At 44.5% G+C, this 21,526-nt stretch overlaps 1 protein-coding gene across 2 annotated transcripts; it reads right to left on the reverse strand.

Annotated features, from left to right (window-relative positions):
* Positions 1 to 3,248: 3,248 nt before the first annotated feature.
* Positions 3,249 to 21,064, reverse strand: lrfn5b (leucine rich repeat and fibronectin type III domain containing 5b). Of its 2 annotated transcripts, XM_063496188.1 has the most exons (7): positions 20,966 to 21,064; positions 18,631 to 18,879; positions 10,779 to 11,694; positions 9,811 to 9,985; positions 6,460 to 6,793; positions 5,202 to 5,502; positions 3,249 to 5,074 (listed from the first exon to the last, which is right to left on the reverse strand). In XM_063496188.1, coding segments are annotated over exons 2-7 (2,418 nt in total). In that variant the 5' UTR covers positions 18,633 to 18,879; positions 20,966 to 21,064; the 3' UTR covers positions 3,249 to 4,384. The 2 variants fall into 2 exon arrangements, with proteins under 2 accessions (XP_063352258.1, XP_063352259.1); XM_063496189.1 differs by lacking the exons at positions 18,631 to 18,879; positions 20,966 to 21,064 and adding an exon at positions 16,875 to 17,380.
* Between the last annotated feature and the right edge of the window lie 462 nt (positions 21,065 to 21,526).

A 21,526-nucleotide genomic window follows, 5' to 3' on the forward strand; every position in this document is an offset into this window, starting at 1 on the left:
CTGGTATGTCTGGTGTAAACTGCAGCCAGACTCTTTGTCGTCCATCACCCCGGAGCATATGTAACCGAAAGTAGGGAGGAGGCAGGAAGAGGAGAAGAGGGAAGCATCTGCTCGTTCAGCGTGGGAACCCCTCAGGGGGTGACACGGTAATCTGGGTTCACGTCAAACCGAATCTGGCGCCTGTGCGGCGGGATGATGCTGTGTCAGTGGCTAAGTCTGTGTGTCAAGCAGCTGAAAGTCACCGAATGTGCACCCCACCCCCCACCCCCGCGGTGTGTGACCTTCACTCGGGCTCCACTTTACTTTCTAATAGGCTTTCAAAAAAAAGAAGAAGAAGAAAACTCTCTCATTCTCTCCCCTGGCTTTGTCAAAATCCTGTTGGTAATTGAGGTATAGTTGACTTAAAGCTGAGATAATTAAAAATGAATGACTCCGACCCTTCTCTACACCCCCCAAATTCCGACAGAGAGCGAGAGAAGGAGAGGAGAGGCTTTCCAGGGCGACAAGCTCGTCAGCATTAGTTCTAAAAAAAAATTTCACGAGTTCTGACTTGACAGTAGCAGTTGGTGCTGAGTAAACAAAGAAGTCTTTAGTTTAGATTCGACCGCTTCAATTACCCCCCACCACCCAACACCACCACTACCAGCCACCCAGACTGCTGTTTTCCCAGAAACAGTAATCACATTCACTATTAATGAGCCATGATGTTCATTCTGGACCCATCCACTCCTCTCAGTAATGCATACTCTTCGGAACTGCTTGTGCATATTGCCCCACCAGACGGATACCTGCGGTGTCCTGGTTGCACTCGCTGTCTGACCCCCGGGGCTCCTCTTTACATGCTCAACCATGAATGATGCTCGCTCATCGGGAGAAATTGTCTGATGTGCGACTTTGACTAAAACACTGCCTGCAGAGCGGAGATAATGAAACGCCGGGCTGTAGCCCGGAGAGCGAAGGACGCCAACACACCTGTTCAAAGACCTCGGTTTTCCTTATTACTCTAACTGCGACGCCAACAGGCTCTTCATTTTGTTAAAACACACACCACAATTTCTTTAAATGAGACATTTGACCTCGAGCTGCACACACCAGTGTCCCAGTGTCATTTTTCCCTTCTTGTCCACCACATGATCTTCATTAAACGCGCGCAACTGTGGCATCAGAGGTTTTACGTATAGGTTTAAGTGCTCATGCAGAGGAATAAAAAGCCCATTTAGCAGTTGACAGCAGTAATTTCAAGTGTTTCTGTGTGTTTTTATGTCCAATATATTTGCTTATATTGACAATATAAGCAGTCCACAATAGATACAAAAGGTTAAGAAATTACCCGTTTTGTAACTATCTTTCTGCGTTATTGTACATACTCTGTGTTTCACATTCTAATCAAGCCAGTCCTTTTTGGCCACTTATAATATCTTTACAGAAGTGTTGTGTTATATTTTTTGTCATTTCTGCTGCCCTCTTGGCTCGCTCTTGAAAAAGACATTTTTTTAACGCCAGTGAGAGTTTTACATTCATAATTAAACAATGTATAAAAGCCTCTTTGACAGAATCTGATTGCAGCTTCTACCTCATGACAGGAATCTTTCTTTCTGGCTTAAAATAGCTTTATATCATTCACGAAAGAAGTTTCTGACGTATGTTTCACAGATTATTTGCCAACAAGTCATTTACAACCGTTACAAATACAGACACTTCTTTTTATTTATTATTGGGGAAACACCGGAAATCATTTTTGGCAGGCTGGCAGCTCCAGTTGTGAAGGATGCTGGTAGCTAGTGGTGATGGTAGGGGGTTTGGATGGCTGTTCGGGAGTATGACAGGACTCCCGCATTTGAGATTCGAGAGGAGTGAGTCAGCATGATCTAAGACTGGGGGGGTCAGAGGATGTTGAGGGTAGGAGGCAGACTAGACGCGAGCATGGAAACTCATTATAAGCGTTTGCAAAGCGGGTCAGAGCTATGCAGCGTGCAGTCGTGTGAATGAGGAAGTGTGTTTGTGCTCTGGCCGCAGGGCTCGAACTGCTCCTATATCTGCCAGACCTCCACCACCCAAAGGTCTATCACCCAGGCTCACCTCCTTGCTGCCCCTTTTCATCCAGCCCCCGCCACCCACCCCCTCACACAGTCCCCTCCCTTGCCATCTTTGTGGAGGTGCGCTGAATATCGAAGAGCCAGAGGCTGCATGGCTGGCTTACAAAGGATGCTCTCTTCTCTGTCTCCCGCACTCCGCGTCCTGTTCTGCTCTACATTCTCCCTTTACGCCAGGCTCCCCGTGCCCTCCTCCTCCTCCTCTTTTCTCGTCTCCCTCTCAGTCTACGAGCTGCTTCGCTTTCTTCTCTGCACCTCTCGCTTTCCTCTCCGTTTCTTCACCGTCACCCCCGTGACTCTCAGCCTCCAAACCCTCCTCGCCGTATTTGTTTCACAAAACCTTCCATCTTCTCCTCACTGCACCGCCTCCCCTTCTTTCTCTCCGTCTCTCTCTCTTTCCAGAAAAGCATCTATTATTAACACACACCTCTGGCTCTCGCCAAAGACTGAGCCGAGGTTCAGGCCAAGCTCCTCAGCATTTTTAATCACCCGTAATGAGCGTGAAATAATTAAAAAATAAATCAGTGCTTGAATGCAGCGTGTTTGGGTGATAGCGGTTCATTTATGTCTTCCACAGTCTCCGTGCGGCTCTTTCTTAACAGGTTTTCCCTACGCAAGGCTTTATTATTAGAGGCACACCAGCACATTCATGTATAGCAAGTATGAAGAAAGAAAAAAAAAATCAACCAGGCAGCATTAAACCACCAAAATACACCGTGAATCAGAGCTCGTATTGCAAGGGGATAATGCACTTCATGTCAGTCCTGATATCAGGGAGTCGTTACTGTAACTGTAGAAATTAGTCATGCGCAAGTTCCCACTGCGGAGGTTGTGTTTAACCTCTCCTGCGGCAGGATTTTTTTCTTTTTTTTTGCAGAGCCTGCTGTCGGAGGGCACAGGCACGGCGCTGCTGTCAGATGACTGAGGAGATACGCAGGCGAGGGGCGTCCCCGGTGACAAACGTGGCCTCTTTTCATCATCCGCTTCCCTCCTCTCTTTGAACAAACACAAAGGCTCAGGGCCAACTACTACTTTGGGTTGCAGAGCTCGAAGAGAACTAAGGGATTCAGCTATTATTTTGTTCGGAAACAGGGCTCTAATTGCATGGGAAGATGAACCAGAGAAGCTGAAAATGAGATAAATCTATCCCCTCCTTTTATTTTTGTGGTGTTTTTGGTTTTTAAATCACTGGTTTATTTATACTGGTAAACATCAAACAGAAACAACAGCAAAAAACCAAGAGCAGACGTCCTCCCAGTCACTGTTTCTCTTACATTTCATTTGATTTACAATGGTTGTCATCGGCATGACACGATCACTTCAGTAAGTTAGGGGGGAAAAAACACAAACAAAGCAAAAACATGAAAATGAATCATTCCCCTGGATCCACGCGTAACATCAGATTACTTCCCGCACCTTGTCACGCTGTGGGTGTTGGCTCAATCGTCGCTCAAATCAGTCATGACAGGAATCCTATCAGAGTTGAGTCTTCGTGTAATTACGTGATAAAAATGTATCGATTCAAACCGGAGGGCAGTATTAGGCTGAGTCGACTTGTGCCACACACACGCACAAACAAACACACACACACACACACAAAGAAATGCTGCATTGTGCTGTGTCTGGGGGTGGGCTGGGTGGGGATGAAAAGATAGAGGGCTGTCAGTCTACTACATTCTTTTCCTACACCTCTGGGATGTAAAGCACATTCGTAATCACTCCAAAACCACATCCAAAGTAATTAAGACATGTCACTGTCTGCAGAGCTGGAGACAAGAATCGTGTAGTCTACAGAGATTGTATCACTTTAAGTAACAGGCAATGAGATTGTTAAGTATAATAACCCCATCCCCTGTGCGATGCTTCTGTTATAATACAGTATTGTCCAGGTTACTGCATTCGATACCACATGAACACTTATGGTTGTACTGAGATATATAGTATCTCACACAACTAAAACATGTTTTGTTTTGTACATGAAGTTTGATTTATACATTGTTGTGCCTTTCATCAAAGTTTGATCAAACTCTGTTATAAAGAAGACTTTGATAGGTTATAAGGTAGAAAACAAATGTGAATCATTTCCCGTAAACCCTGTGTCGCCTGCCTTCTCCCAGATATACGGGAGAAGCCTACAGGTCCTTCAACAAAGAGCACAAAAGCTCCAAAACAACAACACAAAAACCAAAAAAAAAACAAAAAAAACCCATGGCATAAAATCCTGTCTGCTCACCACGGGCCACAAATCCAATCCAGCAATCCAAGAGAGCGCAGGTAGCAAAACTTCAAAATCATAAAGTGCTCTCCAGAAGCCACTCAGACCTCGAGAGCTTGTCCCTGGCCCGGCGAATGTTTGTTGTGCTCTCGAGCTGCGGCAGCTCTCCGCTCATTGACAGGCTGCGTTTGGAGCGCAGGCTGGCCCCGGTTTTTGGGTAGGCCACGTAGCAGCGCTCCGCGTACGACTCTGCATTGAACGAGTGCCTGCGGTTCACCCTCGCCCCTCCTGCGGGAACAGTCATGTATTGTCGAGCAACTTGATGGGGCCGCGGAGCCCTGGGGATGGCAGTCAACTTGGTGGGCTGGCCCGGTACAGCGAGAGTGATGGCTTGGGCCGTTTTCACTTCCGACGAGTTATTCCGGTTCATGTTGTCGAGCTCGACATCTGCTTCAGCTCGGCGAGCCTCAGAGGGTTTTGTCGGAGCGGTCGAATGCTTGGGTCTCGGAGTGCCCGGGGAGGCTGGGTGCCAGCTGTGACTTCCAGCTGAGGTAGAGACCGTGCAGTCAGGGACAGACGGTTTCGTGGATGCCACCACGACAGGCGGTCGCTGCTTGGCTGGCTCCGGGGGAGGCAGGGCGACACGGAGGCAGTCCTTGTCATTCTTCTCTGGCCGCAGAACCTGCTTAGAGAGGGACTTGGGAATCCCACAGCCCTGTAGCTGTCCATCACTGCTCAGTGACCTAATATCCCCCATCTCTAGCGCCTGACAGGAGACAGGGAGAAGGCGAGAGCGAGAGGAATGAAAGCAAATCTATGAGACACACATTTCAATACAGACAGAACTAATAAGGATTAAAAGAACAAAATGCGAGGAATCGTCGCCCACTGACCTTATCTGCATCCCCTTGGTTACACACCCGATAACGCACAATGAGGAAGATGATAAAAGCGAGCACAGACGCCACGATAATCCCTCCGATGATAACCACAATGGTACCACCGAGAAACTGGGACTGCATGAAATGGCATCTCAGGTACTGCGGCTCAGTGGTAAAGTGGATGCAACCAATCACCCTGGTGGCGGTCAGCGAGGTCACCTGGTCGTCATAGATGGCCAACACGCACAAGTCGTAGTGCGTACCAGCCGCCAGGTTGTTTACTAAGATGCTCTTACTGGTCGGGGGTATCATCCTGTAAAAAAACAGAAGAAGAAGAAGAAGAAAAGGCTTTGTGACTGTTCCGACATACTTTAGATTAGAGAAGGCTGAATGAAAGGAGACAGAGCAAATCAGATTATCAGCCTTATTGTTTTGTAGGGATAAAAATGACATGACAATCATTTATCTCTCAGGGGGCTATTTACGATCTGTCTAGGCATAATCTTTTGTGACATTTGATTTATTCTCTCAAACATCATTACAGATAAAAGGTTGCTTCGGTAGCTGGGGACACGCGGATCCCCCGTTTGTTCACAACATCAAGATTACAGGACGGGACACAACTCTTTAATGTCTCTTTAATTCTGTGGCCGCGGCTGAAACACCATATGTGTTACTGACTTTGAAGTTCATTTAGGGAGAAAAAAAAGGGGTGGTGGTGGGGGGCAGTGGGGTATCTTGCGAAATGATCCTATCATATCACAGTGATTAGCACAAAATATGCGGTGAAAGGGTGCAGAGATGAAAGTATCCTGTGTACACCAGTTCCTCAGATGGGCATGTGTGAAGCCTCTGATGCTTTTTTTGTAAAAACTGTGGAAGACTAGTCTTTCATCTTCCTATGAGTCCGCAGCTTAGTGCTGACATTCTGTTTTGATTTTGTTGATTAAGCATTATCAAGCTTTTGCACGTCGTAAATGACACACTCCAGCAAGGGGAGATTACGAGTCGAAGAATGAGAAGTCAGATACAGCGCATTAGTCTATCTTCCTGATAGGATTAATAGACGCCACAAATAATCGTGTTGACAGCCAGGTCCATTTCTTAATGACTAAACATCCAAAGTGATTTAGAGATTCAAAGAACACCGTGAAGGTAAAACAAGGGCCGTGGAAAGCATACATATGCTTAGATCCAGCTTTAAAGTTTGTTGGGCAGTAAGAAAAGGAGCTTTTTCTTCTAGAGCCTAACATCGTGCACATCTGCTCACCTGTATACCAATGAATCATCGTACGTCCCATTATATTGGATCTGAAACATGCGGATTCCAGGAATACTCCTGTGGAAGTTGAACTTGACCAGAGCTGAGGTCGAGGTGGCCTCAGCAATTACTACTTTCTTCTCCTGGCTCGTCTTTGCATTCCCCAGAGGCACCCCTCCTGCCTCTGCCCCCGTCTTGGTCACTGTGGCGATATCTGATGAGCCGGGGTCACGCTCCTGCTCCTCGATTGTGTTATTGGTGATGTGAGGGAGTTTGGTAATGACCAGCTTTACTGCACTGTGGGCCTCTCCGGCTGGGTTGGAAGCCACACAGGTAAAGGAACCTGAAACAAAAACCAAACAGATTAACAAATAAGCCCTGTGGGTCAGAAATGTATAATAGAGAGCTTGGCAAAGAACCAATTATATATATTATTAGTTCCAATTTCTTCCGTTGAATCTATCAGAAAATGCCAAAGATGATACTTATTTGTGCAACAACAACATCTACAGAAGATGAACAGTATCTGAAAGTCATAACCTTAAGAAATAACAGGAAAAAAATCAGCAAAGACCTGTTAGATGCATCTGGATGTTCAGCTAATCCATTTACTGTCCAAGCCATTTCTGATACACTTCAGTCAAATGTGACTGTTAATAAGCCCTTCTTAAGGAAAGGAAACAGGGAGAAAAGTCTGAGGTATGCCAAATTACACAAGAACCGGACTGAAAGTCAGTGGCAACAGGTCTTATGGAGTGCCAAATCCAAATTTAACAATATAGAGGAGGTCAGGAGAGAAGTACAACAGTGAGCGTCTACAGCCACCCGTAAAACGTCTCTAAAACATGGTGGAGGCTCTGCATTTAGCCACTCTTGTGGATCTTCTAAACATTTGTGGATATATAAATGCAGAAAGGTACCCTAACATTTTGATCCATCATGCAATACATGAGCCGGTGCAGTAAAAGCATAGCTAAACCGAAAAATACACACAATAGAACACTATCAGTCACGGATTGACCTCTCTGGAGCAAGGACCTCAACATTACTGAAGCAGTGTGAGATAATCTTGACAGAGAACAGAATAAAAGGGAAAAAACCTCCAAAGAAGAGCTTTGAATGTCCTTCAAGAAGCCCAGAGAACTATTCATGAAGACTACTTAAAGAATTGACAAGAAGTCGCCTAAGAGAGTTCAGGCTGTGTTGAAGAATAGGTGACCATACCAAATATTGACTTTCAACTTTGTTACAATTGTACAAACTCGATTTGTTCCTCATATTCTGTATTTCCATATATAATTACACTTGCTTCACTAAGTCACTGCATCTATTTCCAATTTTCCTAACCAAATATAAAGAAATGAGGAGTGGCTCAAGACATTTGCACAGTACTGTATATTCTCTTGTGCACTGTGATCATAGTACAACTTCCTCGTCTGCTTGGTGTAACGGTTGTGCAGACAAATCAGAGCGGTCACAAACAAAGCACAGAGCCATGCATACTCTCTGTGTTTCTGAATTATACATTACTCTGACCTTAGAGGATCCTCCGGCTCTGCTGATGTGAATTATAACACCAGAATAAACTGAAATGAACTGAAATGGAGGTAGTGGGCTACTTTTCACCTGCCTTTTTGTCCATTCTTTCCATCCTGTACAAATTTATATTTGACTACATTTGTTTTTTACTGACTTTGTGAGAAAATTTCTTTGGATACAAAGCAAAAACTGCAGTTTTTCAAATGGTCCCCTGAGGCTGACTCCAAAAGGCTAGTCAGTGATAAACTCCCATGCTGAAATGCGACTATTCCCAGCAAGAACAGATCAAATAAGTTGAATTTTTTTTTAAAAAAAAACAAAGGTTACAAAAACAGTTTTAGTCCTTCTAGCTGATTTCCACATTCATGACAACTGTGCAGTTTTCAAATTGTGCATTTTTAGGGGTCAGTCTGTGCGGACAGATGGTTGCCAAGACAGGCAGATATAGCCAGTAGCTCTCTACGAGGCTTCACCGTAAACAATTTAAATGAGTGAACTGGACCAGACTTGATGTTTATGGTGTTGGTGCTTTTCACTGCACTCTTAATGCAAATATCTGACAAATAAAAGTGCTTTCTGTGTCCCTAATTGGACTAACAGATTGTCCAAGAAGTCTGTGCTCTGCGAGTCAAATTCTGGTATTTCATTTTTATGTTACTTAGCACTAATTAGCAGATATGCGATCTGTGCAAAACACCCATCCAGTCTGTTCTTTCAACAGTAGCTTTTACTTAGCACCCCCCTCCCCTCTTATTTATGGTCACTTCTGGCTTCAGACTGGAAACATTGGAAAAACATCACCTAGCTCTCTCCAAAGGAAAACAAACTCAGCCTTCCAGCCCTTATAGACTAATTAATACAAAATATCTAATCTTTCTAGTGTTGTACTTGAAAAGCCTCTGCTTTGAATCAGGACAGTTCTAAGGACTACCTCGGGATAAGTACCCACTGTGGAAGTCCTGAGCAACTAGATATCAAATTCCAAGTTTTTTACCTAAGCAGCACTAACAGAAACTCTAAAATGATGTAATAGTCAGCCAGCGGCTGGTAATACAGCGTCACCTCTTGCTGTGGTCTTTTATTTTTCTTTCTAATCCTGTTTCGGTCTCTGCACGTTCTGTCCACATAGCTTCACTGCGGTCGACACCTCGTATCAAACTGATGAACATTGCTAGTGAAGATTTTTTAACATTTCGCTTTGATGAGTCCAAATCACATCATGTATCTTGTGTTGCACATAAGCTCAACACAGCCTGGACTCCACTATCAGTTCACCTCTCTGAGCTTTCGTGCCATTTTTAAGGCTAGCATGGGGAGGTCTGTGTTTCATGCCAAATGTTTCACCAGCTGGAGTTTATAATGGCAGTAGCTTTTGATAGTTTTGCTTGTGTGTTTGATCAGTCAACACTTACATCTAGACTAGTCACACAGCACGCCCCGTCACTCCAACTTCCTTCAAAGCTAAAGCAGAGACAGTACTTACACCGGCACAAGGAGCTTAAAAAGGACCTTTAGCTTCGGCTGCTGGCGATAGTGAATATGAATGTGTTTCAAGATGTTAGACACTGTTTCTGGAAAATTTCAGGTATCTAAAATGTTAATTGTTAACAAGTAAAAGTGTCAAAACACATTTCTTTGCAAACAGATGCATATGACAGGAACTTTGCCACGAATCAGCATACAGGCACGTCTCCACACTCTTCTCAAACTTTATCACCTGGTGTAGGTAAATACTACAGCCTTCCATGCTTATGTGCAAGCAAACAACTAATTCCGCTCTGTCAACAACATAAAAGCCCAGTCAGTGCAGTGTAAACAGACCGGAGTCCTTGACAGTGCTGATTAGGATGTCCAGCGTGCCGTCGGTGTGGACTACAGCCCTGGAGGAGTTGGACATAAGGCGTCCATCAGGTGCAATCCAGTGGATAATGGGGTCAGGGTCACCCCTAGCCTTGCAGCGCAGAGTCACACTCTGACCCTCCAAAGCTCGCAGCTCCTGAGGCAAAGGGAGGAACAGGCAATCAGAGCGAGAGCTTCTTTTAACACCAATTAGATAACGACCCTGATCAAAACTGAAAAACACAAATTACACACAGAAGTACTTTTGTGCTGCACGGTGTGGCTTAGATATTATTATTAATGCCGTTATTGATGATGTTGCGTTTCACAATCTCATTCCCTGTGAATGTAATCAGCAATTGATCATTGTCACGTTACTGAATTAGCATTATTATAACGGGAAGATAATCAATGAGACAGTACATCGCAGTTCATACGCTTGAGTCCAAATATAAGTTAATTTTCTCTGCAATTATGCAAAATAGGTCTGCTGAATGTAAATGAGATGATATATCTGTAGTTCTTTGGCAAGGATTTGATCAGATAATTTTGTTTGGATGCATGAATCAAGGATTGAATCAGTCCGAGCTTCCACTGTGTATTGAGAGCTGCACTGCGGTTCCATCGCCAAACTGCAAATAGCTTTATTAAAACTAAAAACTGAAAATCTGACCAAAGAACTCCTCTAAAAACACCATCAGGCGCTGCAGTTTGATTTCATTTTTTAAGCACTTGATTTTTTATGATCATTTCCGAGCTGAGTGGCCCAGATGAGTCCCACAACTCTTTTAAGAGTTCTCTGAATCCCAAAGCTAATATTTGGTGTGACAGTCAAAGGCAGCAAATAGTGCAACCTTGGATTAACTAAGGCCCAATCCGATGTGTGGCTCAGAGTGAAGCAGTACAGAATATTGCGTCTTAACGGTCCACAGCTTAACTCGAAGACGTACCTGAGAGTACCTGGTGATGAGAGGAGGTTCGCACAGGAACTCCTCTTCCGAAACAGTCCAGAAATAGCGTCCGGCGAGGTGTTGCGGTGAAGCACAGGTCTCCAGATCATCCTCCCTCTGCAACCTCCGCAGCCAAAGAAGCTCACAGTTACACCTCAGTGGGTTCCCCCCAAAGCTCAGTGCGAACGATGTAGGCCCCATTTTCCCAGATGTTGCCAGGACCCCGGCTCTCTGGAAAATAGGATCAGGAGGAAGCTTCTGGAGCTTGTTGGAGGTCACATCCAATCGCTTAAGCTTCTGCAACCCAGAGAAGGTGCCCTCTGGGATGTAGCTGAGCATGTTGTGATCCAAATTGAGCGTATGGAGATTGGACATCCTCTGAATGGCCACCCAGGGGGCGCTTTCCAAGTTGTTGTAAGACAGGTCCAGCTCCTCCAGTGCTGTCAGGTCATTAAAGGCCCCGCTTTGGATGTGGGTGAGCTGGTTGTTGTTGAGGATGAGGTGGTGCAGCTTGGACATGCCGCTGAAGGTGTCGTTGTTGATGCGGGTAAGCCGGTTGCTGTCGAGGTGAAGGGCTCGTAGGTTCTCCAGATCTCTGAACGCGTGAGGCGCGATGGAGCCAATAGTGTTCCGAGACAGAGTCAGATCCACCAGCTTGGTCATGTTTGCAAAGTCTTTGCGTTTGATGCTGGTTACAAAGTTATCCCCGAGACGCATCTCCACCGTGTGCCTGTCAATGTTAGGGGGCACAAACAGAAGCCCCTTTTTGTCACACAGTGTGGCCAAATTAGGGTTAAGCACCTGGCAGACGCAGCGTTTGGGACAGATTTGAACTTTGTGGGCCTTCACAGCCACACCGAGGATGATCAGATACACCAGGAGAGACTCCATTTGGCTTGTCATCAGGTTGATGCGCCTAAAAAATAAACGAATGAGAGACAGAGATGATCAAGCTGTTTGTGAAAATGGCAACGAGTGCAAACCCTGAGATCTATAATTCAAGCTGGGCAAAATCACATTTAAAAAAGGAAAGAAAAATGGGCGATTCTGCTCTGCAAAGTTAAAGATTTTCCACTAGGCTGCAAACACTATTACTGTCAGCTCACAGCTCTCGTTTTTATAGCGCAAAGTCTGAGCAAGAAGCTAAGCAAATCGATGCCTGAACAAACAATAAATGCTGCACCATTAGACATGAAACTAATTAGTCACCTGCCGACTTGAGAGTGAAACATCCCTGGTAGTCTTGTAAGATTTTTGTGACAGCTCTCCTTCTAAGCCCCTACTCCTCTGATCATACTTTTTTTTAATATATGATCATGCCAGTCCTTTTATGTTTGTGTACAGAAGGATGAAAGTCTAGACTGGCAGTCCAGGGTCTCATCAGAATTATCCTGATATCTCCCAGGATCATATCGCCAATAGGAAGGGATGATTGGGCCCTGTGCCTCAGCGAAGATGTGCTATGCCTTGTTATTGATTTTCTCTCTTCTCTCCCTGATGCTGCTCTTACTTATGACACAGCTGAGATGTGGGGGGAGTAAGGAGGGATCCATTTGATGCATCCTGAGACATTGTCAGGGATATAGCATCTCATAAAAGTAAGACTTTGGAGATCAGATGTACCAGAGCAAGAGTGACAGAAGTCAAGATTATATTTACTCTTTTTTTTCTCTCTTTTTTTGGTTGAACATGCAATATTCAGCCCTCTGGGTGTCCAATTACAGCACACAGAAAGGGACACCAATCAAATCAAACACAGAGAACAAGAGATCCAATCCCACAACCTGGGTGAAAATCCAAAGGCCGACCTTTAAATACAGAAGAGAACGGCTTATTTATGATTACAGCTTCCTGTGGTTTGCCGGTAATGCCTCTATTGTCCGTGTTGGGACTCTAAGAGTGTGCAGAAGAAAAAAAACCACTTAAAAAAAATCCAGCCTTAGCAGAGAGGCCTGTCAACTGAGTGCCTTCATGTTTCAAAAGATTCTGTTGCACTGGAGCGGTGACACACAACTCCCGGTGTAATAACCTTGACAGAGTGAGAATGAAGAAAATATCATAGAGTAAAGAAAACAGCAGACAGGACAGGTGTGATACCCTGCCATGCGAGGGCATGTGGTGCCATCCGCTGACAGCTGGGTAAAACGTATTACAGCCCTAACGAGGAGGCAGGAACCATTCCTTTTAAAATGGGCCATAATAGGAAGGGGAGGAATGATATTGTTGGAGACAGAGAGAGAGAGAGAGAGCACGCTGGGTATGACATTTTCATGAACGCTGCTGATGAAGCAGCGGAGAATAAATGTCTTTTTCTGACCCATTTTTACACGGGACAACGTTACCAAATCCCACAAGATGTGTGCGGGGAGCCGCGGTGCACTGATCTGAGCTGGTGAGAAATGGACCGTGGGATCATTATTTAATGTTGTCATGACTCTCTTTAAAGAGAGCAGATGACTTCACCATGAAGCAGTGCTGCAAAGCCGTGTGTAGTGCTTTCCAAGTATGCGTGCGAACTATCTACTTTTTATGTGCGCGCACGAGCGTGAGAGGACAGCCTGCCTAAGTGTGTTCACGTTGGTGTGCCAACCACCTTCTGCTCTGACTCTGAATGGTACGGCCTCTGGTTGTGCAATGAGGCAGAGAGGACCTGCTACTTCCAGACTCGAATGGCGCTGAAGACACGATATTGATTCACTCTGTGGAGATCAGGCTTCTTCTTTCTATTTTTTTTCATGGCTGAAAACTCAGCCAAACGTGAAGAGAACGGTTGCAATAGTAATCTCTACAAAATTTGTTCTGTGAGGACAAAAGGACAGCCGCTCGCTGCTTAGATGGGCCAGGAAATATCTCTTACTGTCTCCTCAATTTGCATTTAATTACTGGTCTTCCACAGAGATTTGCATAACAGGTTGCACTCATCAGGTACATGAACAAATAAGTAGATGATCAATCAATGTATTCATCAATCACGCACTTCATCTTCAAATGTCAACCTCCCCCCCAAAACCTCACAGAAAATCATTATCCACTGGGTCGGCCTGTTCATTATAGTGGAGCGACTTGGGAGGGCCACAAATAAACAAGAAAACAGATAATCTAGTGATGCATTAACCATAATCTCCTTCTTAGTCAATCAAGTGTTCATTTACTACCTCCGAGCAGGTCTTTTCACCCTCGGAGAACAGAACAGACTGACAGCACACTCCCACACATAAGCACACACACCAGTGGGTGGATTTGTGCCTAATAGAGCCAGATCACTACACAACAACCCCCCTTCCTCATCCCCAGCTACAGAGACACATTCATGTGCTGCAGCAGCAGCAGCAGTAGCGGTTAACAGTAGGAGAGGGTATCTATAGCCTCCCTGGGGTAGCACTGGCCAAGAAAAACCTTATGCAGCATGCTGCATGCCAATCCGGCCGGTGAGGTCATGGGGGATATGTTTTCAGATGGTCTAACTTATGCTGGAGCTCATGTGAGAAAGCCTCTGCAATCCGCGTCTGGGCAGGAAATCAGGGAAAGCATCCCTGCGAGGAGGGGAAGATAATGAGATGAAGTCTGCCAGCGTCTCCACGCAGGTCGGCACAACGGCAGCGGCGGCGGTGGCATCTCGGTTTGCGTCTAACCTGAGTTGGCCGGTGGCAGGTGGTGGAGGGTGGAGAGGCCGGACATTTGCTACACTGCCAAATATATATATATATAAGCTGTGTTGTGTCAAGGAGGAAAACTGATGCTGCAACGTGACGGTAAAACGGTATCGACAAAACAGTGAAACAGCTCCTCATCCTGCCTGCTTTTATGAGAGCAAATGGAGCCGCAGCATCTGCTGAAGTGGATCATATTTTGACTGAGCTGGTAGAAATTCTATTTTGTCGGGTAAACGCTTGTGTAGCTCAGAGCAGCAGACCAAACATCGATGCTGTGAAGGACCATCCAACTCACTAACACATGTGAATGTGGCCATGTGCTGTGACACCCTGTCTTCCTTTCGTTTTTCTTTTTTTTCTTACAGAGTCTGCAAATGTTAGAACGTGATAGCTCTTTGGGTGACAGCCTTGATGCCATGGCAACACAGCAAACGTCAGTTTTAGGGTGAGATGTAATCAGTGGCTGTTTTTTTTCTTCTTCAGATAACCTAATATTATTTAGAACAAAGAGTCCTCTCTGAAGGAAAAGGACCTTGACAACTCTTTTGCTTGAAGGCCAGAGTAGACCCACTGTAGCATTTCTGATGAGGAGATTGTGCACTCAGCTAATTCTGGATTGAATTGGATTTTTTTCCCCAGTCTTGCACATAATAAAAGCCAAAATGACTTGATGGGGAAATCTGATGCAGATTAAATGATTTCTCAGCCCGTGAGTGCATGTCTATCCATCCACATGCGTGCCAGACGGACGGCATACTAAGCAGACCCCGCTGCATCAACAGAAGTGCGGTTCATCAGCATTTACATCGCCTTCTTGTAATTTTTCCTCCTTCATCACAAGAAATTCACCTTGATACACTAGACACCTCGTGACCGGGGCGTATAAGCACTTTGCATATTCTTCTTTGAGCATTTCACTGAAGCAGGTGACAGATTTTAAATTCTGATCACCGATTTGTGATCTTAATTCTTGCACCGTTGCAATGTGCCCTGAAGTGATGGGCTTATGACCTGGGATTGTCTTCTGGTAGAAAGGGAACGCAGAATCCTCAAACACTGAGTCTGAATATCAATGTGGCCTCCTCAAGTTGAATATTCTACATGATACATACCAGCAGGTGTGCAGATACTCACATCTGTCAGTTCCAAAGTGAATTTCGGGTAAAGGAAGTGCAAAAACACTTCTATTGGTGACAGCACGACTCCCTCATGTTATCGTTTACATGTGTGTGAGGGGAAGGGGGGGGGAGGGGGCAGCCATCAGCCATAATGAGATCTCTGCACCTTCTGACTCATTTTCCTTCTTTCAAAGACCCCCAGGATACTGGATTTCTACCTCATGTAGCAGCACTAGCCAAATTGTCTTTTTCTTTCTTTTTCTTTTGTTTTTTTAAAAAAAAGCTTAATAATGCATAAATCTCCTTTACCTTATTAAGTTGTGTAACCATAAGGCATCTCTCACATACTACACATGTGAAGCAGGTGTGCAAGTTTGTGTGAGCCATATCTCAGTTTCAGATCTGGATGCAAGCACTTCTCCAGTGGGGGAAAAAAGCTACACAAAACCTAATTTGTGGGGAGAAAAATTTGGGTCAGCGAGTGTAGAGCTGGTCTGCAGAAAAGCCCGGGTACTGAGGAACCACACATCACTCCTCCGTCAGTGAAAGGAAGCAGCACATAAGCACCAACATTTGAGTGCATTCACAGAGCACAGAGAGCAAATAGAAGCAGCAAAATGAGGCGTGGGCCTTGTTTCACTGGTGTAGCAGTTACAATCATGCCTCGGGCACTCATGAATAATAAGATACGTGATAACTAACACTCCTCACTAGACAGGACCATTATACCTCATCCTTTATAAAAAAAAAAAAAAATCACTAGGACCATTTCCCCCACACCACCTCCTCCTCATCCCACAGACTTACGATCCTGTTATCAGTTTAGGCTCATTTAGACTTTATCACAGCTTAATTACTGATGAGGAATTTGCATATCAGTTATGGGTTTGACCAGAGCACACCAGAGACAAATCTCTCTAAAACACACAAGAAAACACAAAACACATGCAATAAATGAGCCTTTTCCTGCACATGAATCACAGCCACCACGGCCATTATTCTCAGTTTCACCTATATCGGGGGGAGGAAAAAAGCAGCACCGAACACGTACAAGTGGATACTAAAAATAAAAAATAAATTAAAAAAAAAATGTTCCTTGGCGTGTGAGGAGATTTTTTTTTGACCTTGCGGTACAGGTCCTGGGCTGGTGGGGTTACAGCCACAACCCATGTCACAAGGGAAAATCTGAGCGCATTCAGACGGGTCCTAAGAGAACTACTTCAAGTCAATATTTCGCTTCTTGAAAGACAGACTCCGCAAAAGAGTTCACACGCTCCAATTCACACCAAAGGCAGCCTGTAAAATACTGATTTTTATTATTTTACCTTGTAGCTGAAACATGGAGCCAAGTCACAGGAGGGTGGGTTTGAGCTTATTTCCTCCCAAGGGGGCTGGCGGCATACTGAGAGTGGCTTGCCTTAAAAAAAATGTGCTGCCTGGAGATAATTCAGGTGTCCCGAAACACGCGTCTTGGTTCCTACAGCATGTGACGGCCTGCGAAACCAGCGATGCCCTTCAAGAAATCCATAACCAGCAGATAAAGGACGGCTCCTTTGCGATCCTGTGTAAGCGGTAAAATGTTACTCTAATTCCCCCTATCGAAAAAAAAAGGAGTAGACCACAGGCAACCCCCCCAAACAAACAGGAAAAAAAAACCCACACACAAGCTGAAGGGTCCCGGCGTGGCTCTGAAGCTGCAGCTGTGTAGGGATCGTCTCTACTGCGCATCCGCCTGGATGCAGCTCCAGAAAAGAAAACGCCTCTGTAGCTTTGTAGCGACGGGCAGCTTTAACATCTACAGCAGCGCTGTGAGCGACTGCTGCTGCTGCCGCTACTGTGCTCAATCCGGCCAGATGTTCGTATCGCTTTCACGGGCTTTCGCCGGCGACGCAGGGTTCAGTGTGAGTTAATCCAGATTGACTGAAGGGTTGCTGCCGTAATATATCCCCTCCCCTTCCCCTTCCCCTCCTTACTGCCCCCGGACTACTGTCAACCACCGACCCGGCTCCATTTCTGACCAGAGGTGTTGTGCTCGGAATGGTAATCGGTGCGCTCTGAGCTGCACAGAGACCATTTGTGTGCACAGACAGATGCAGTGCCTCCCAGCCTATCTCACAGGCAGGCATCATCATTTATTCATGAAGACTGAACTCTGCTGCACGAACGTTGAGTAGATCGAGCTTATGATATTCTCTAAGAATTCAATTTGATTAAATGAAGAAGAAAAAAATATGGGGCTGAGATGCTGATGCAGATTCAGACATGCAGGACATGAAGGCTAAGAAAGCCAGGCAACAACAAGCAGCCCGTAGGCTTAAACAAGACTGGTATTGAAAAATCCATCCATTCCCTTGGATCAAACCTCTGCTGCTGCAGGTGCTTCTAGTGGGTGAACGCCAAAAATAGGCTATAGCTGAACAATGCTGCATGTATTACATAGATTATTGGCAAGAAAGTGTTGAGTTGGCTGAAAGAGAAAGGCCCAGCTCCCCCGTGGGTCTGCTTGGCGCTGGACCCATCCCTATCAGATGCAATGATCCTATGGCCTTTTGTGCAAGTTGGCAAAGTAGCCTATATGTGCACAAGTGTATTCAAGTGCAGCAGCACTGTAGTTTTCTTGGACTTGCTGGGGTTTTTTGTTTTTTTTTTTTGCTCCTGTAAGAACAATGACCTATACCACCCCAGGGCCTTACAGCACTTTGAAATAGGTGTTTGTTGTCATCCAAAAGAATTACCCTGAGGATCTCTACTCTAGATCAATAACTCCATCCAGTTACAACACACCCACTTGAGATCAATATGAATAGCCTAAGTGGTTTAAGCATTCACTGTTATCCAGAACTGGAAGGGCGTGAGCTTTTTGGACCATGTGTGTGTTTGTGCACGAACTACACATGTATGAAAACATGTCACACTATGACTTTATTGTCTCAAGAGATTTGCAGAATCAATGCATCCTTGTGAGCATGATTTTTTTTTAAACCAGCCACATCAAGAACATGTTAGCATTTTGCTGGTGGGAAGTGTTAATGTCAAGCTTGCATCATGAGCTCACAGTTGGTGATATGAAATGACACTGACATGTCTTAGGCTTTTTGTGATGCGTTCCTTTACTGTTGTGATTCAGACTTTCCTTCTTTGCTTTTCTTTTTTCTTTCAACGGTGCATGTCCCTCAGGAACCGCTGGTATGTGAGGCTGTCCGCCCGCTTGCCGGTCCGGCTCTTTTTCTCCAAAAACAGGCCCACGGTGTCCCGTGGAGGGTCAGCGATGCTGCGACTCCACAGGGTCTCTGTGATCCCCAGCAGCTCACGCACGCATGCAGAGATGACCTGTGGGGTACACAGCGGGATTTAAGAAAGCACGCTATATGTTTACATTATCTAACCTTATTTAATAAAGTCGTCCCACTGAGAGGCAGAGGAGAATCTTGTATAACAGGGAGAAAGGTTACAGGGTTACACTCATAAAAACTGATGTATCAAATGACTTACAGGTTAAACCAAAAAATAATTATGACTTAACAGCGTGTACACGCTTCTTTGCTGAGACTGTTTTTCTCCATACCACTCATTATCAGTTTATGCTTCCTGGGAGTTTAGCAGAGTTGAATGGCACATTTAGCCAATTTAGTTATGACCCCAGAAATACAGATTAGAAAAAACAGTCACTGTAACTGTAAACAGCCTATATTGGATAGAGCTGATCTGAGTGTGTTTTCTGGCAGTGATGTTTACAGCACACGCTTTAATTGGATGTCGCGCTGCTCCGAGAAAAAAAAAAGAAAGAAAGCCAAACATGTGCTGTTATTTTGTGGTGCTTCCAGTCAACTTGTAGTAGTGCCTACTGCAGAGACTTCTAACACAACTGAAAGTGGTTAAAACAGTTATTTTAACACTGTTTTCTGGCTTTTTATGTGTTATATCGTCAAAGAAAGATATAACGCCTTTATAACCTCCCACCACATCTTAAGGGGGATCAATTACACCTTTACCCATGTTTTGACCTATATAAAGGGGATAATATATGTATGAGTGATCCCTATGAACCTTTAAGATGTTCTAGACTTTTTGTGCTCTTGGCTCTGTACGATGGCAGTGGGACAGGATGTTCTCAGTATGGCCATCTGAGGCCTTAGATGATAGGAAAGATGGATGCAGTCACTGTGATGTCAACTAGAACATTTTCACCCTTATCATGTTGGTGTTTTGAAGCCAGCTGTGACTGGAGAGGGATTTGTTTGACTGAGAAACCGACTTATCACTGACAATTTGTCAGGCAACTTCCTCGAAAATCCCCCTTTCTTACTTTTACACAGAATCTTTTTTACAAACTGGATGTCATGGTTTATTCAAAATGATTTGAAACAAGGGACTGAGTCCTAAAACTCATCAGGAAAGAACTGATACATTCTATTTTCCTATAGACTTCTATACAACTAAAACCTTTTTTGAAGCTGCCCCCTTTTACTGGTCATTTGCTGGCCATTAAAATACATAAAATTAATTGCATTAAATAGTTAACTTTTTAGACTCAGAAGCTGTCTCAATATTTGATACTATCTACACTCAATCAATCAGCCAATTAAGTAGCAACAATTTAATGCATTTTAGGCATATAGACATGGTAAAGATGACCTGCAGAAGTTCAAGCTGAGCGTGGTTGTTGGTGCCAGAAGGGGTTGGTCTAACTTTTTCAAAAACTGCTGATCTAATGGGTTTTTTCCTGGACAACCAGAGAATGGTCAAAAAAAGAGAAAATATGGACGAAAATGTTTTGATGATATAAGAGGTCAGAGGAGAAGGGCCAGGCTACTATGAAGCTATGAAGGTAACAGTAATACCAAACTCATTACAATAGGGTGCAGAAGAGCATCTCTAAATGCACACCATGTTGAACCTTGAAGCAGACTGGTTACAGCAGCAGAAGACCACACCAGGTGCCACTCCTGTCAGCTAGGACCAGGAAACTGAGGCTACAATTCCCATGGGATTACCAGAATAGGACAACAGAAAACTGAAATTTAAGTCTTAGGCAAACAGATCTGGCTTCTGAGCTAGGCAGCCCTACCCACCTGCTGCTCATACCATTTGTTTACAAGTGCCAGCCATTCAGAGGAAAGATGGCTGTTTCAGAGAGAGGGTGACCTTCAAGACTGTGCTAATACGCAGTATAAGATAAATACGAATTTAACAATAAAATTATGGAGCGTTAACTTAGCATGACAGATCCCCTTTAAGTGATGTGTCACCAACCCTTTGTGTTTTTAAATGCATAACCTGACTCTATTAAGTCATACATCAAATTTTAATATAAATTAGGGCAAGGTGATAAAAATGGCGTTGCTTATTTAGCATCTCATATTACTTACTTGGCAAGTTCTAGCCAACAACTAGAACTAATGCCTCTTTTTAATACCTGCATGTGTTTAAAATCTGTGACTCCCAGTCTTGGCAAGTAGATGCAGTTCACGTAAATAAGCTTTCTTCCACTTATGAGGTTGTCCGTGAAACATGCCTGCGACAGAATAAATAAAGTGAGAAGTTTAAGAAGTGAACTTTTTTTCAGTTTTTCAATGTTGTCACTTAAGGTCAGGTCAGGTTTAACTTACTTTATATTGCGGAAATCCTAAAGACTCAATCCATCTTGCAACATCATGACAATCCCACTGTAGGAACTCCATGTTGCCTCTAAGCATGTTGCCATGGAAACTGTTACCTGACACTAGGTGTTAATAAGCGCTTACTTCGAAACATTTTTGTAAAATCACTTTTATTATTATTTTGTCCTAAGAAAGTGCCGGGCCTTGTATTTACGGCAAGGGACATCTTTAACACAGAAGTTTGAAAACAGTTTTTTCCTTATCTTTTTTTTTCCAGGATCAATCAAGTGTCACCGACGACTCAACACTATGGCTTTGTTTTCCTCGCCACAGCCAATCAGTGTCTCGTGATTTAGGGCGGCTGGTATACCGCGCAG

The sequence above is a fragment of the Pelmatolapia mariae genome, linkage group LG15, assembly GCF_036321145.2.
Source record: "Pelmatolapia mariae isolate MD_Pm_ZW linkage group LG15, Pm_UMD_F_2, whole genome shotgun sequence".
Taxonomy (NCBI): domain Eukaryota; kingdom Metazoa; phylum Chordata; class Actinopteri; order Cichliformes; family Cichlidae; genus Pelmatolapia; species Pelmatolapia mariae.

Bases quoted from the DNA above. Each gene is read 5' to 3' on its own strand.
- lrfn5b (XM_063496188.1), bottom strand. The intron at 9,986-10,778 runs GTACGTCTTCGA...CCTTTGCCTCAG, and splicing joins TCATCACCAGGTACTCTCAG to GAGCTGCGAGCTTTGGAGGG. The intron at 5,503-6,459 runs GTGAGCAGATGT...GTTTTTTTACAG, and splicing joins GATGATTCATTGGTATACAG to GATGATACCCCCGACCAGTA.